This window comes from Poecile atricapillus, chromosome 12 (genome assembly GCF_030490865.1).
Source record: "Poecile atricapillus isolate bPoeAtr1 chromosome 12, bPoeAtr1.hap1, whole genome shotgun sequence".
Taxonomy (NCBI): Eukaryota; Metazoa; Chordata; class Aves; order Passeriformes; family Paridae; genus Poecile; species Poecile atricapillus.
The window spans coordinates 1,205,364-1,220,869 of NC_081260.1; the positions used below are offsets into that span (position 1 = coordinate 1,205,364).

Here is a 15,506-nt window from a genome sequence, read left to right on the forward strand (position 1 = left end):
ACTCTGGCAATGGCTGAATATCACACAAGTGCCCTGTCAAGAGATATATTCAATAAACACTTGACACCCAAGCTCAGGAATACATGGCCCGTGGCAAACATGAATTATTCAAATGGAAATCAAGATAATTTTGCTTCTAACTCAGAAAACCAAGACTCTCTCTTTCCTTCCTTATTTTTTCCTCTCTTTCTCTCCTCATTTTCTTCTCGTTCTTTCTTTCTTTTTATTTTGTTAGCATTTCTTTCTTATTCTTTCTTTCACCTTCTTCCTCTTGCTGGAAATGCTCCCTGCATTCATTTCCAGGGAACTCCCTTTGCTTAATGAGCCAAGGACCAGGAGGAACCTTCTTTGGGTGAGGAGATCCTCTGCCTGTTTGTGCCCTGGAGCTGCTGGATCCCTCTGGAAGGGGCTCAGGACGGTGGGACCAGCTGCCCTGGAGGTGCTGTGGCAGTGGGGTTTTGGATCATCCCCAAAAACTGATCTCGTGGATCACGAGACAACACGACTCGTTTGGGAGATGCTGATGCTGCAGCTGCTCTCTGGGACCCTCCCTGCCTGCCTGGGCCTCGCCTTTGGCCAGGTCAGTGCTGGGGGTGGGTTGGGATGGGCTGGGCTGGGGCAGGAGGTGTTGGGGGTGCTGGGAGCTGCCTGGGGATGTCCCTTCAGGGAGGACCTGGGTGGACTCGTGAGGGCTGGGATTGGCTGAAGAGCTGGAAGGACACAGGACAGGGACACAAGGTAGGGATGATGATGGTGAGCAAGGCTGGAGGAAGGCAAGGAATCTCTCATCCGTTCCTCTTCCTCTCTCGATCTGTACCAATCCGGTCTGGAGCCCATCAGCTCCAGGTGGGACCAAAGGCTCCTGGAGGCTCTTCCCAAGCCTGGGACCCAAGGAGAATGAGAAGAGCCAGAGGTGACTCTCAGGAGGGCTTTAGGAAAGGGCCAGAGCCGTGGGCAGCACAGGGGACACTGCCCTGTCTCCTCCCCCTGGTCTCTTTCCAGCTGCTCATGGATTTCTCTTCCACACAACTTTGGAATTCTGGCCTCTGATGTGGACTGAGGTTCTTCACTGAATAAAAACCAGAACTGAAAGAGTTTTCCTGTGGGCAGAAACTCACTGGCTTTTGATATGGAGCTTGGAGGCCTCCAGGGGCGAGAGGAGCTGCTCAGAGCAGCACTTCAGGGCTCTGCAGGCTTGGAGATGGGCACACACAGAGTGACACACGTGTCACAGAGCTGCTCCCACCCGGTGTCCTCAGTGCTGCTCCCACCAAGAGTCTGCAGAGCTTTGGGACTCAGAGGGGCTGCAGGATGGGTCAGAGGAAAAGCAACCCCACCAGCAGAAGATGATATCCCAAACCCCACCAGCAGAAGATGATATCCCAAACCCCACCAGCAGAAGATGATATCCCAAACCCCACCAGCAGAAGATGATATCCCAAACCCCACCAGCAGTCCATGGGGTCCTAATTCCACCAGCAGTCCATGGGGTCTGAACCTCACCCCAAAGTCCATGGTGTCCCAGGCCATCAGCAGTCCATGACATCTCAATCCCACAGCAATCCATGGCATCCCAATCCCACCAGCACTCAGAGGTGGCTGGAATCCCACCAGCAGCCCATGATATCCTAATTCCACCAACAGTCCATGGGTGTCCCAATCCCACAGCATTCCATGGTGTCCCAATCCCACCATCATTCCATGGTGTCCCAATCCCACCATCATTCCATGGTGTCCCAATCCCACAGCAATCCATGGTGTCCCAGTCCCACCATCATTCCATGGTGTCCCAATCCCACCATCATTCCATGGTGTCCCAATCCCACAGCAATCCATGGTGTCCCAGTCCCACCATCATTCCATGGTGTCCCAATCCCACCATCATTCCATGGTGTCCCAATCCCACAGCAATCCATGGTGTCCCAATCCCACCATCATTCCATGGTGTCCCAATCCCACAGCAATCCATGGTGTCCCAGTCCCACCATCATTCCATGGGATCCCCCCCACCAGCTCCTGGCAGACCTTCAGAGCAGGTAGGACAGGGAAGTCACTTCCCAAGGTTGCTTCCGTCCCTCCAAGCCATTCTTTGGCAGCTGCCCTTCCTCCCCAGCCTGGGAACACCCCTGGGTAGGAGGATCCAGCTCCATCCTTCCTTCCTCTGCCGTTCTCCAACGCTGTTGGCAGGGCTGGAGCTTCCCTCTCCCGGTGAATGGCCGTGGTTACTTGTGAGGTCGGGACTGGCTGTCAGCCAGTCCCAGCCCAGCAGAGGGATCTAATGGCCCCGGCGCCAGGCAGTTCAGAGGCAGGAATGTGGGTCATCAGTGATGTCATCTCTCGGAAAGGTGGGGGTGGAGACGACAGGGGGAAGCGATCGTTTAAATTTGGAGAGGAGCTAACTGGAAATTTGGGCCATCAGGAGAGTAATGGGCCGAGAGGAAGAGCTGGGATATTAATAGAGCTGGTTTCTGTAAGAGCTGGAGCAAGCAGGGCTTGGACAACCACGGAACGTGTCCTGCCAGGAGCGGGCTGGGACCCCCAGGGCACCGGGAACATCTGCTGGGATTCCCCTGCAACATCTCCCCCTGCATCCCAGGACCTCTCATCCTGCTCCACACCCCCATCCCTCCTCCATTCCATCCTGACTCCTCCTGCCTCCCCACCACGGATATCATCCCAAGAAGCCCCTGGAGAAACGCTGCTGGGTTGATGGGGACCACTGTGGAGCTTGGTGTGGCTCCCACTTGTGGCTCCCTGCCCGGCTGCTGGTGCCAGCCCAGCCCAGCTCCCTCCATCCGCAACCCAGAGGGGTTTCCATGCCAAAGCAGGCGGCTGCAGCGTCCCCACCCAACTTTTGGTTGCCTTTGTAGATGAAGATCTTGGACAGCCTCTCCCTGATGGCTGCCTGATGTCACCTTGGTGTCTCCATCCTTGGAGAGGTTCAACCTCCCCTGTACAAACCTGCTCTGACTGGCCCTGCTCCAAACAGGGAATTGGCCTGGAGGCTCCATCTGTCCCTTCCAAGCCACAGAACCCATGGATGATTTGGTTTGGAAGGGACCTCACAGATCTCATTGACCTCGTTCACTTCCCATCCCCAAATCTGGGACTCCAAACCCCTTCAGAGGGCAAAGGAGCTGCAGACAGAGCCCCTCAGTGAATTCCCTCTTCCCGGGGGTCTCTGCAGGGCTGGAAGAGCTGTAGGAGCTGAATATGGATGAGGAGGGCAGGGAGAAAGGCAGGGGGTGTTCCCCTTGTTAAATATTTACCGTCCCAGGCGGGTGATGTGACATCTCCCACCCTCCAGGAATTCCTATGGACTGGCAGGGCGGCACAGAGAAGAGCAGGGGCTCTGTCCCAGCCTTGTCTGGGCAGCAGAACCTTGTCCCCAGGTCCCAGGGGCCATTCCTGGGACACTGAGCGTGCTCATCTTCACACGGAATCCCAGGATCACTGAGGTTGGAAAAGGCCCCCGGAGTCATTGAGTCCAGCCTGTGACCAGTCACCATCCTGTCCCCATCCCGGAGCTCTGAGTGCCACCTCCAGCCCTTCCTGGGACACCTCCAGGGATGGGAGGGACTCCAAACCTCCCTGGGCAGCCCCTGCCAAGGCCTGACCACCCTTTCCATGGGGAAATTCCTGCTGCTGTCCACCCTGAGCCTCCCCCAGTGCTGCCTGGAACACTAAAAATGGAAAAAAAAAACCTGTGAGAGGCTGCATGAGCTGGGGCTGTGAATTTTTTTGCAGACACCTCTGCTGCTGGAGCCCCTCTGTGTCCTTCCCAATCCTGTCCATCCCCATCCCCCTCACCATCCTCAGCCAACATCCGACCCTCCTGCGACTCTCCTGGGCCAACACCCAGCACCTCCAAGCCATGGAAACACTCCTGACAAGAGCAAAACCTGCTTTTCCTGCTGCAAAGCTGAGGAAAACACTCCCTTTGAGAAATACGGGCTTCTTATATAAACCAAACCCACGGCACGGGGGACAAACCCCTTTTCCAGCAGCAAGTGCACATTCCCAGCCTGAAAGTGGGCTAAAGCCAGCCCGGTTACACAATGGGAAGGGCTCAGGTAGTGCCTGGCTGCGGCTGCATTTGATACCCTGCGAGGGCTGCGGGAGCATCAGCCCCAGCTCCTTCCCTCGCTCAGGCAGCCCATCAAATATTTACCGGGCTGCCATAGGCAATTACATTAGAGGAGATAGTTAAACACCCCCTACCCCAGGGCACCCCCCTGCAATGTAAATCAAACAAATTGGACTCTTTTCACAATTGACACACACGATTTTACTTACTGTAAATAATTTAGCATTAAAAAGTCGAGCTACACTTTGCCCCATCTGGATTTTCTCTTCTCCCTCTCTCTCCCGCTCGGCGGAGCCGCGCGGGCTCCGGGTTCCTAATGCGGGAGATGGAGTGCAGGAATTCTGCTGCCTGGCTGAGCTGTTAGAAGATTCCCATTTCCTAATGGAAGAAACCACACTCAGGAAAGCTGTGAAGTTGCCCATTTAAAAGCGGCAGAGATGTTCCAGCTAACAAAGGACGGGGAGGATCCCTCCCTCCGGAAGGAGTTGAGTCTATTGCTGGTTGGCATCTCCTGGGGTCGCATCTCCTATAAAAGTTGGCTGAATGGTTGCACTTTTTAATTAAAAGCCATCTTTCCCGATTAGGCTCAGCGGGGTTTTAATAAGGATTTTTACAAGCTGGATCTGCTGGCCAGCACGGATCGTCTTTCTCTTACACCTTGAGTGTGAGACCTGCATTAAACACCCTGCTCTGCTGGCTGGGAAGGGATCTCATCCTCATCAGGAGCCATTCCTGCATTTTCCTCCAGAAACAGGCGTTCTGGGAGCCTTGGCACCGTGGCTGGAGGGGTTCAGGAGCCAAGAGCACGAGTTGGGGACACGGGTCAGCGGTGGCCTCGCTGGGGACTGGTTGGACTCGAGGATCTGAGAGGGTTTTTCCCACCTCAGCGGTTCCATGGCTCTGTGATGTCTGTTCCTAATTCCAGCACAGAATCTGGTCTCTGTTGAGTCCTCCATAACGCCACCATCTGCCACCTGAGCTGTCCCCTCAGCCTGTCAGGGCCCTGCTCTTGACCCCACACCGAGTTTAATCCAGTGCGGGAGGAAAGTTCTTCCCAATGCCCCGGGCCTGTCTCAGGAGCGAGCCAGACTTTAATTGAGTTTTAAAAGCTCCTGGGCCTGGATTTTCCATTCCACTCCTGCACTCCATCAGTGACTCCAGCCACCGCCGGTCCCAGCGCACGGACCTCTGGCAGGTAGCGCCACTTACACATTTCCTGACAGAACCAATTTCCATCAGAAACCGCCAATCCCGATGAGATCGAAGCATTTAATCCCCCAGCATCTTAATTTTGACGGCTGGCTCCTCCCCGGGGCTCCCGCAGATGGCTGTGGGTCGTGTCGGGTGCGATGTGCTCATCGGAGCACCGGGACAGCCGGGATGATCCCGGCAGGGCAGCTGCCAGCGGGCTGGGATGGCTCCTGGAGTCAGAACTCGGGGCTGGAAACTCAGCAGAAATTCACCGGTTTTGGCTGATTCCAGCCCCTCAGGCCCTGGGCAGGAGCACAAGGAGAAAGGGAGGGGAGGACCGAGGGGTCCATGCCCCGATGTCCTGATCGCCCCACACGGCGCTCTCCAGGAGCAGCCCCGACATCCAGGACAGGTGGGGGAGCTGCCCTTAATGTCTGTACCCCCACTTTGGGGTGACACCAGCCCTGGCCACCCACCAGCGCTGTCCCCACCGCTGGGAAAGGTGTCTGTGCCAGGCTGGCACGGCCGAGCCCAAGCTCCCCTGACGAGAAGAAAGTGGCAGCGGTCACCTGGGGCCAGAGCCATTTCCAGCCAGCTCAGCTGTCTGACCGGGATGCACAAAGTTGTGTCCCTCCTGCAGGATCGTGTCCCCGAGCCCTGGAAAGCCTCGTCCCCTCAGCTCGGAGCTGGAGTTGCTGGGAGCTGTTAATCGCTGCCCCTGGGTTTAATTGGGAGCGAGAACACACAGACCCCATTAAAGCCCACGAGGGTGCCAAGGGCTCTCATTCAGGCACAAATGAAGGAGCAATCAAACCCACTTAGGTAATAAAAACAGCTGGAGTCTGCAGGCAACTGCCTGAGGCAGCGAAGCACATGGCAGGCAGGCCGGGCTGTGCGAGGTCTGCAGCCAGCCCTGGTGGATGGAAAACACCGGGATCAGGCCGGGAGAGAGGGCTTGGAGTGGCTCAGGCAGGGAGCCAGACAGGGAAATTATGGGTCATCCTCAAACAGCAGCGGAGAGCTGGAGCTTCTCGAGCTTCTGGAGCTCAGACCTGGCTGGAGAGCGTGTCCAGGAGTGTTTGTTCCAGTGGGAATGAGAAGCCAGAGCCCCCGGGCACCGGATCCTTTGCCATTGCTCCGCTTGTGCCACTCCACGGTGCAGAACACAGCACACAATGTCAGGATGGCTCCTCGCTTCTGGATTTATTGCAGAAAGGGTCCCCAAAGCCACTGGGGTGCCAGCCCTTAGCCTGGAAGCTGAAATCACCCTGCAAGGAATTTGTCTTCCTCAGATCATGAGGGTCTTTGTTTGGTGCTTTTATTTGGTTTTGTTTTAACAGGAAGGATCCTGACTCTCCTCTTTTTAATTCTGATTCCAGTGAAGCATTTCCTGATGGAATGGGTGGGTGGGAGGGGTGGGTCTGGGCCACGCCAGTTTTTGGATCAGTTAGGGAGGAAAACTGGAAAAGACACGAGAAGGCTACACGGAGCCTTGCAGAGCTGTTCCATCTTGCTCCAGAAAGGCAGAGGGAGTCCCCTGGAAGTTCATCCTTGGAAATGCCAATATTCAGAGTGGCCCAGGGCTAAAGCAACGAATGTGGAAGTGTTTGAGATGTCTTTGGTTATCACTGCTGTAGAAATCTCTCCTTCTTTGGTGCTTCCACATCTTTGCACAAAGACAGGGAGGTTTTCCTTGTTTTTTCCCTGTTCAGGAGAAGCTTGATAATTCCTGACTCAATGCAGAGCTTTGATGTGGAGGGCAGTGCTCTCCTCCCCTCTGGGACCAGATCCGTGTAGAGGTGGTGGGAGGATGAGCTCACCCACGGGATGGGGCTGGGAGGGCGTTTTTGATGTCCCTGTGGTGTCCCCGAGCTCAGTGCCAGGGTGCCCAGAGAAGCGTTCGGGGACCCACCCGGGGTGTCCCTGGCTCCAAAAGTTCATTGTCAGGACAAAGTTGAGGGCAGGATGCTCAGGGCTGTGACAGGGAAGGAGAAGAGGCTCTGTGGCTTGGAGAAAGCAGAGGAATGGGAAGGAGGGAAGGCTGTTTACTTCATCTGATCCAATTTTCCTACATGGACAGCAGCAAGATGCAGCTTGGCACGGGTTTGCTTCCTTGGGGAGAGTGAAATCCAGGGCCAGGAGCTGAACTGCTCCCTCCAAACTTCTCTGAGCTGCTGAAATGCAGAAAATGAGGAAAACGGGGGTAGAGGGGCCACCAGGAAGATCCCAGCAAAAGGAATTGTGGAATACCCTGAGACAAAAGCTCCCAGAGTCATGAGAGAATTAACAAAGCCAGCTGGAGGGGAGAGATCCCACCACAGAGCACCAGGAAGGGACAATTCCCCTTCTCAGGAATTCTGCTGGAGTCTCGGTGGAGCTCTCCAGCATCCTCTCTGGGCTGGCCATCAGCTGATCCTGCAGCTCTCCAGGAGCACACTGGAGACCGTGACTCAGAGCTCTGCTGCCGGCAGCGAGAAGGGAAGAGGCTCCCGAGCTCCAGCCCGCGCCGGCCTCCAGAGAGCCGGAGCATCCTGGCAGGACCTGGCACACGTGGGGTGCTCCAGTGTCCAGGGAGGGCTGGCAGTGTCCCAGGCCACTGGACAGGGCTCTCCTTGGTGCTGCTGCTGTTTTCTCCCCAGGGGGATTTCTCTGGAGTCAGGATTCAGCCCTGGGCACTCTCCCCCAGCCCTGGGCACGAGCCAAAGGCTGCACGGGGCTGGTTTGGGGGATTTCCGCGGTGGGTTTCAGTCTCCTGTCACTGGATCTGACCCTTCCCTGGGCAGGTCCAGCACCAAGGAATTGTCTCTGGTGGTTCCCTCGTGTCCCTGCCCACGGATGATCCTTGAGGTGCCTCCCAGCCCAACCCATTCTTCGATCCTTTGGGGGACACTTCAGCCTCTCAGGGAAGGTGGGGATCAGCCACGGGGTGAGGTCAGGATTTTCCTTTCCCTGTGGCTGTGTCTGTCTGAGACACCGGGCAGGATCCCCGGGAGAAGGGACTCGAGGATGCTGTGGAGAAGGGAGCAGGAAACAGATCCCAGCCCTGACTCTGGAACTGCTGCCCCGTGCAGCAAAGCCTGGATTTTGGGGCTGGAGACGCACACTTGGCTCCCTTGGGAAGTTTGCCTGAGCACAGGATCCTGCTGTCCTCCATCACCACTGGGGCTCCCCCTCGGCATCCCCCTGCCCTGGGGCTCTCACGCTCCTCGGGCATCTTTTGAGAGCACCCGGGGGGCTGCAGCCGCCCCCACACCCCGATCCAGCGGCACAAACCTCGCTGGAGGTGGCAGGAGCTGGCCGTGGTGGCAGGGAGGGACAGAGGGTGGGGAAATTGGCACGGATGGGTGAGTGCAGCGGCAGCGATGAGCCGGAGAGGGGAGGATGGAGAGGCTGCACGGGCAGACGCGGAGCCCGTGGGACCCTGCAGGGCAGGATCTGGGGAACGAGCCGGGAGATTCATTGAAACGGGGGAAAAAAAGTTGGTGAAACTTTTCTTGATTTCGTTGTTTTTATGATTTTTGACCCAGGGTTCTTCCCTTCAAAAGGAGAAAGGGGGACAGCTCCTCTTCAGCCCCGGGTTTCGGGCTGTTCTGCTCCCCAAATCCCCCCGGGAGCAGCGGGCAGGGGGCGGGCAGGGCTGGGCGGGGGGCGATGGGGGACAGGGGGACAGGGAGAGGGGCGCACCTGCGGGATGAGCAGAGCCGGGGAGGAGCGGGCACGGGGGGGCTGAGCCCCGCTTTGGGGGGGTTCACCGGCAGCCGGGGAGCTCTGGTTTGGGGGGGCGGGGGGTTTGCGACCGGAGCAGGGGGAGGCCGGTTCGGGGAGGGGGTAGCACGGGCGGCGGGGGCTGAGCCCCGGCTGGAGGGGGGGTGAGCTCGGTGCCCGGGGGCGGGCGGTGGGAGGGACGTCCCCGGCCCCTCCCGGTGGGCGGGGGGGCCGGGCTATAATGCCATTGATGCCGGGTGGCGGAGCCAGACAATACCGCGCCCCCGAGCCGGGTGCCCGGAGCGCCCTGCCCTGTCCTACCCTGCCCTGCCCTGCCCCGGCCCCGCTCCGCTCCCACCATGATGTCCATGAACAGCAAGCAGGCGTTCAGCATGCACCCCATCCTGCACGAGCCCAAGTACCCGCACCTGCACACCAGCTCCGAAGCCATCCGCAGAGCTTGCCTGCCCGCCCCCCAGGTAAGCCCCGGCTCCGCCAGCTTCCCCACCCTCCCCAACTTTCCCTTTGGCTCTGGGGGGGGGTCCGTCCTTCCCTTCCTGCCTCCTGCGGGGGGCTGTTCCCGGGGGAGGGGGGTCTGGGGGCGCGGGGGTAGCTCCGGCCGTCCCGCCCCGCTCCGTGCGAGCGCTGGGGCCGCGGGACCCCTGACAGCTCCGGTTCCTCCTCCTCCGGAGGGTCCGGTTTTACCCCTCTTTCGGAGAGCAGGTGCCCGGCTGGGAGGGACAGCGCTCGGGGGTGCTCCGGGGGGGCTCGGGTGGCGCTGGCTTGGCGTTACCTGTCCCGGCGGGGCACAGCGGGGTCTCGCTCACGCCGCTTCCCTTTAATCCTCTCCCGCTCTCTCGGTTTGTTTTGCTGCCGCCGCTCCCCGCGCAGATCCAGGGGAACATCTTTGCGGGCTTTGACGAGACGCTGCTGCGCGGAGCCGAGGCTCTGGCCGCCGTGGACATCGTGTCGCAGAAAACGCACCCCTTCAAGCCCGACGCCACCTACCACACCATGAGCAGCGTGTCCTGCACTCCTACCTCGTCCTCCGTCCACCTGCACCACCCGTCCGTGCTGAGCACGCACCACCCGCACCACCACCACCACCAGCCCTCGCAGGGCCTGGACGGGGAGCTGCTGGAGCACCTCAACTCGGCGCTGCCCCTCGGAGGGGTGCCGGGCCCTGACGTGGGCTCCACGCCTTCGCACCCGCACTCCCACATGTCCCACATCAACCACATGGCCCATCACTCCCAGCCCATGAACGTGTCCCACCCTCACGGCCTCGCTTCCCACGCCGTCATCTCCGGCCCCGAGACGGAGACGGACCCGCGGGAGCTCGAGTCCTTCGCCGAGCGCTTCAAGCAGAGGAGGATCAAGCTGGGGGTCACCCAGGCCGACGTGGGCTCAGCGCTGGCCAACCTCAAGATCCCCGGCGTGGGCTGCCTCAGCCAAAGCACCATCTGCAGGTTCGAGTCGCTCACCCTGTCCCACAACAACATGGTGGCCCTCAAGCCCATCCTGGAAGCGTGGCTGGAGGAGGCCGAGAGGGCGCAGAGGGAGAAAATGACCAAACCCGAGATCTACACGGGGGGGGACAAGAAGCGCAAGCGCACGTCCATCGCTGCCCCCGAGAAGCGCTCGCTTGAGGCCTATTTCGCCGTCCAGCCCCGGCCCTCCTCCGAGAAGATCGCCGCCATCGCCGAGAAGTTAGACTTGAAGAAGAACGTGGTGCGGGTCTGGTTTTGCAATCAGAGACAGAAGCAGAAAAGGATGAAATTTTCTGCCACCTACTGAGAAAAGGGGCTGGGGAAGGCTCTGCTCTCCCTCCCTTCCTTTCGTGGCCCTTCCCAAACGGGGCTTGGGGTTGTCGGCTTCTTCTTTTTGGGGTTTTTTTGGGGGGTTTTTTTTTGGGGGGGGTTAAAAAAAATTGGAGAAAAAACCCCAACCAAACTAAACAAAAAAAAAAAAAAAAAAAAAAAAAAAGGAAAAGTAAACCTTAAAATAAAGGGAAACGCGCCCAAAGCAAAGTGAACAGTTTGGTGCCTGCTCCTCACCCCTGGGCGAAGTGGCCCCACTGTTCTGACTGCTACAGACTGCTTTTGTAGATAAAACTGGAGAAAAAAAAGAAAAAAAAGAAAAAAATCTAAAAAGATGGAGAAAAAGGCAAAAAAGACCAAACGAAAAGGCCAAGGGGGAAGTTTGGGGGTGCCCGGAGTCGGGGCAGCAGCCGGAGCCCGGTGGGTCTTTGTCACTGCCCCTCCCGGCTCCGGGAGCTCCGCTAGCTCCTCCGTGTCCGCTCCTCTTCTTTTAAAAAACAAACAATTAAACAAAAAAAGGAAAAGAAATGAGAAAGGAAACGAGCTGTAAATCCGGGGCGCTCCCCGCCGCCAGGGTCCCCCGCACACACACGCACCTGCATGGTTTTGTTCTCTCCCCTGCCCGCCCCCAGCAAACCCATCGCGTTTTTGCAGTACCATTTCTGTTTCTACCTCATCGGCTAAATTTGAAAAAAAAAAAAAATTAAAAAAAGGATTAAAAAAAAAAAAGGAGAAAAATATCAAAAAAAAAAGAAAAAAAAATGTAATAAAAATTGGCCCGTCCCTGGAGTCGCGGTTTGTTCGGGGAAATGGAGATTTATTTTGCGTTGGTTTCACTCAAACCGTTCGATTTCCGTATGGTTTTCACTGTATAAAATCCTTCGCTTCGACAATCACGTCCTTGGGGCTCAGCGGAGCGGCGGCAGCGGGGACAGAGCCTCGGTGCCCCTCGCATGGGGAACTCTGCACTTTGGAAGGCAAGAAAACTCTTCTTTTCCCCCCTTTTCCTTTGCATATTTAATAGAGAAATTTGCCTCCTTTTCTTTTGTTTTCTTTCTTTTTAAATTTCTATTTTATAATTTTTTATTCGATTTTTTTTTTTTTTCGGAATTAAAGGAGATTTCGTTCCGCTGTGTGTGTGCTGAATGAAATTTTGGTGTCCGTGTACGCTGCAGCATTTCAAATAAATCATGCACGTTTTACCTCACCCTCCTGCCTCCTGCAGTTACTGCGGCTCCGGGGAGCTTTTCCCGGGACTCCCGAGCAGCTTTTCCAGCCGGGAAAAGTCGAGCCGGGAGTTCCTGGAGGATCAGAACCTGCGGGTCCGCTCCGTCCCGGCGACACGTGGAAAAAAAAGGGTTAAAACCAAATTATTTTCGTTGGTTTTATTCGTTTGGGGTGTTTTTGCTTTATTTTTGTTTGAGGGTTTTTTGTTTGTTTGGGTTTTTGTTCGTGGGTGGGTTTGTGTTGGTTTTTTTGTTTTTTTTTTTAAATTGTTCTGTTTCGTAACTTTTTTTTGGGGGGGGGGGGGGGGAAATACTCAAATGCTCGTCGTGGTGGTGAAACCCGACAGACGGGACCCGGCGGCTTTTACAGGGGAAAACCGAAGTAAAACAAGAAAAAATAAAGTAGAATGAATGAAATGAAATAAAATTAAATGTAAGGAAAGGAAATGAAATGAAATGAAGTGAAATAAAAAACGATAAACCGAAATAAAATGGGATAAAGTGAAATGAAACGAGAGGAAGTAAAATGAATGAAAGTGAACTAATGAAATGAAGTCAAACAAAATAAAACCAAAGAAGCAAACAAAAACCATGAAAACAAACAAAAAACAATACAAACAAACAAAACCCTAAAACGCCACGAAGATGTAAGAAAAACAAACTAAAAAAAAATAAATTAAATAATAAAAAGGAAGGGAAGAAGCGATTGTGCGGCTCCTGGAGCGGCTGCCGGAGGAGCTGCCCCAGCTGGGCGAGCGGGGCCAGCTCGGGGGTGGCCACCAGAGCCCCCCGGGACCCGTCGGGACCCCCCCAGGTTGTCCCTCATCCCATCCCGCACCTCTCTCCTGATTCCCGGCCGTTCCCAGAGCCCATCCCTTTGTTGTTGCGCTCCCTCGCTGTTTTCTCGGCGCATTTTCATAAATAGACCTTGGCCGAGCGCTGCCGATGAAAGTTTAATGAGGAGGGATGCTGAGTGCAGCCGGGGGGGCCCGATCGGCTCCGAGCAGCATTAGCGGGGCCCGGCCCCCCCTGCCCCGCTCCCCGCTCCCCTCCCGGCCCTGCCCGGTGCCGGGGCCCGGTGCCCCCGCTCCGCCGCCTTCACGGCAGATGCAATATTCATCAGCCGCGCTCATAAAGCCCCGGCTCGCTCTTTCCCAGGCGCAAAGGGGGGAGCGCAGCGCTGGGGAAGCGGAGCGGGGACCCCCAGGCAGGTAAGGGGGGATCCGAGCCGGGGATGGGGCGGCTCCGGGACGGGAGCGGCGGCGCTGGAGGCCGGGAGGGGCGGACGGAGGGACGGGGAGCGCTGCTGAGGCCTGGAGAACTCATCACAGCCGACCCGGGCATCGCTCCTGCTGCTGCCGCTGCTGCTGCCGTCCCTGTCCCTGCTCCTGCTCGTCTTTCTGCTCCTCCTCCTCTTCCTCCTGCTATTACTCCTACTCCTTTCTGCTCCTGCTCCAGCTCCTGTTTCTGTTCCATCTCCTACTCCTGATTCTGCTCCTGCTCCTCTTCTTGCTCCATCTCCTGCCCCTATCCCTGCTCCTGTCCCTGCTCCTCTCGTGTTTCTGCTCCTCCTCCTTCTCTTTTTCCTGTTCCAGCTCCTACTCCTGTTTCTGTTCCATCTCCTACTCCTGATTCTGCTCCTGTTCCTGTTCCTGTTCCTGCTCCTGTTCCTGCCCCTGCTCTTTCTTCTGCTCCTCCAGCTCCAGCTCCAGCTCCTGCTCCTCTTTCTGCTCCTGCTCCAGCAGCTCCCACTACGCCCAGGCCAGCCTGAGCCTCCAGGATCCTCAGGGAAAAGCCAGGAAGGAGGTGGAGAGGGGCCCCTTGTGCTTGCCCTGCTCCTGGCACAGGGCAGGGAGAAGCTGCTGCTGCTCCTGGTGCGGCTCTGGCAGCCAGGACACACCAGGAGCAGGTCCCGGCCGTGCTGCAGTGGTTCAGGTTCTGTGTCCAGCTCCTGCTCTCCTGAGGGCCTTTCCTCCTGCTCCAGGAGGACCTGGATGCCTCCAAATCCATGAAATCTGTGAAATCCCGGCTCTGCTGAGCGCCTGGCACAGGGTGAGGTGGGAAAAGCCCAGGGTGAGGAGGAGAGCGGGTGAGGGAAGGAAAACAGCCACACACAGAGGTGTCACCGGCACTCCGGGGGCACAGACGACACCCCTGAGCCTGACACTGACCCCAAAACAGCATTAAAGGAAAGGAATATGGACTGGAGTGGACAATCCACTCTCACCCTGGGTTTCATCTGAGGTTTGAGGTATGAGCAAGGTTTGAGGTTTTCCAGCTCTTTTGCTTCAGCAGCAGTTCCACCTCTGCTGGCACCTGCAGCCCTGAGCTGGCCCAGAGCTCAGCTCCAGCCACCTGTGAGGACTTCACTCCTCACCTCCCTCCAGGCTGGTGGGATTGAGGGGCAGGGCCAGGTCCCAGGGGCACCCTGAGAACTGAAGAAAACATCAGCACCAGCAGTTGAGCAGGGAGATGCTGTGAGGCCTTCAGAGCAGGGGTGATGGGTGAGTGGAAGCCTCTGGGCTCCAGTGAGGGTCACTGGAGAGGAACCACGGAGCCTCTGTTGCTCTGACATCAACCTGTGACCTCAAACCCTGGCTCAGAGACACCTTCCTCACCTGCTCTTAATAACCAGCTCAGGTGGAGACACCAATAAATGGGGATGTGACAGCTCAATCCCATCAATCCCATCAATCCCATCAATCCCATCAATCCCATCAATCCCATCAATCCCATCAATCCCATCAATCCCATCAATCCCATCCCATCCCATCCCATCCCATCCCATCCCATCCCATCCCATCCCATCCCATCCCATCCCATCCCATCCCATCCCATGTGCTGCAAAGGCTTCCCAAGGATTGTTTCCCACCAGTTCTGGGCTGCTGGAGCTGTCAGACACCAGTTCCCAGGATCTCTCTTCTCCACCCAAGCTGTTTCCCTCCATTCCTTGCTCTTTTGTGTCGCTTCCTCCTGCTCTAAAGCCAAGACCCTCCAGGATTGTGGCCATCTAAAGCCCTGGAGCTCAGATGGGACAGAGACGTGGTCTCAGTGTGGCCGTGCCACCGTTGCCAAGGGTGCAGGGATGTGTGTAAAAGTGGAGCCTGGAGGCTACAGGCAAATGCAGATGTGTTTAAGGATTCCCTGGAGAAGCCCTGCCCCTGTTTTATCTTTTAGGGCTGCTTAGGATGGTGCATTCTCCAGGCTGGAAAGCTGCTCCAGGTCCCTTCACCCCACCTTGTTTCACAGGGCCCATCTGTGCTGCCACCTCAACCCCTGTGTCCTGCTAAACCCCATCCCAGGGGGCTGATCCTGGAATATCCAGCCTGTCTGGGGAGCAGCTGTGGGTGCTGTGTGTCCAGCCTGGAGCTCAGGGTGCTCACAGAGAGCTCTCAGGGCTGCCCTCAGGGGGATCTGCAGCACCAGCAGCAACCCCAGATCCCCCAGGGATCCACATCCAGAGGCTCCCGTGCCCAG

At 57.1% G+C, this 15,506-nt stretch overlaps 1 protein-coding gene across 1 annotated transcript; it reads left to right on the top strand.

Moving 5' to 3' along the window:
- Positions 1–9,342: 9,342 nt before the first annotated feature.
- LOC131583466 (brain-specific homeobox/POU domain protein 3) lies at positions 9,343–10,796 on the top strand. The gene is made up of 2 exons (XM_058847595.1): positions 9,343–9,462; positions 9,875–10,796. Exons 1-2 carry the CDS (start codon positions 9,343–9,345, stop codon positions 10,778–10,780), a joined length of 1,026 nt encoding a protein of 341 aa, XP_058703578.1. The 3' UTR covers positions 10,781–10,796.
- The last annotated feature ends 4,710 nt before the right edge of the window (positions 10,797–15,506 follow it).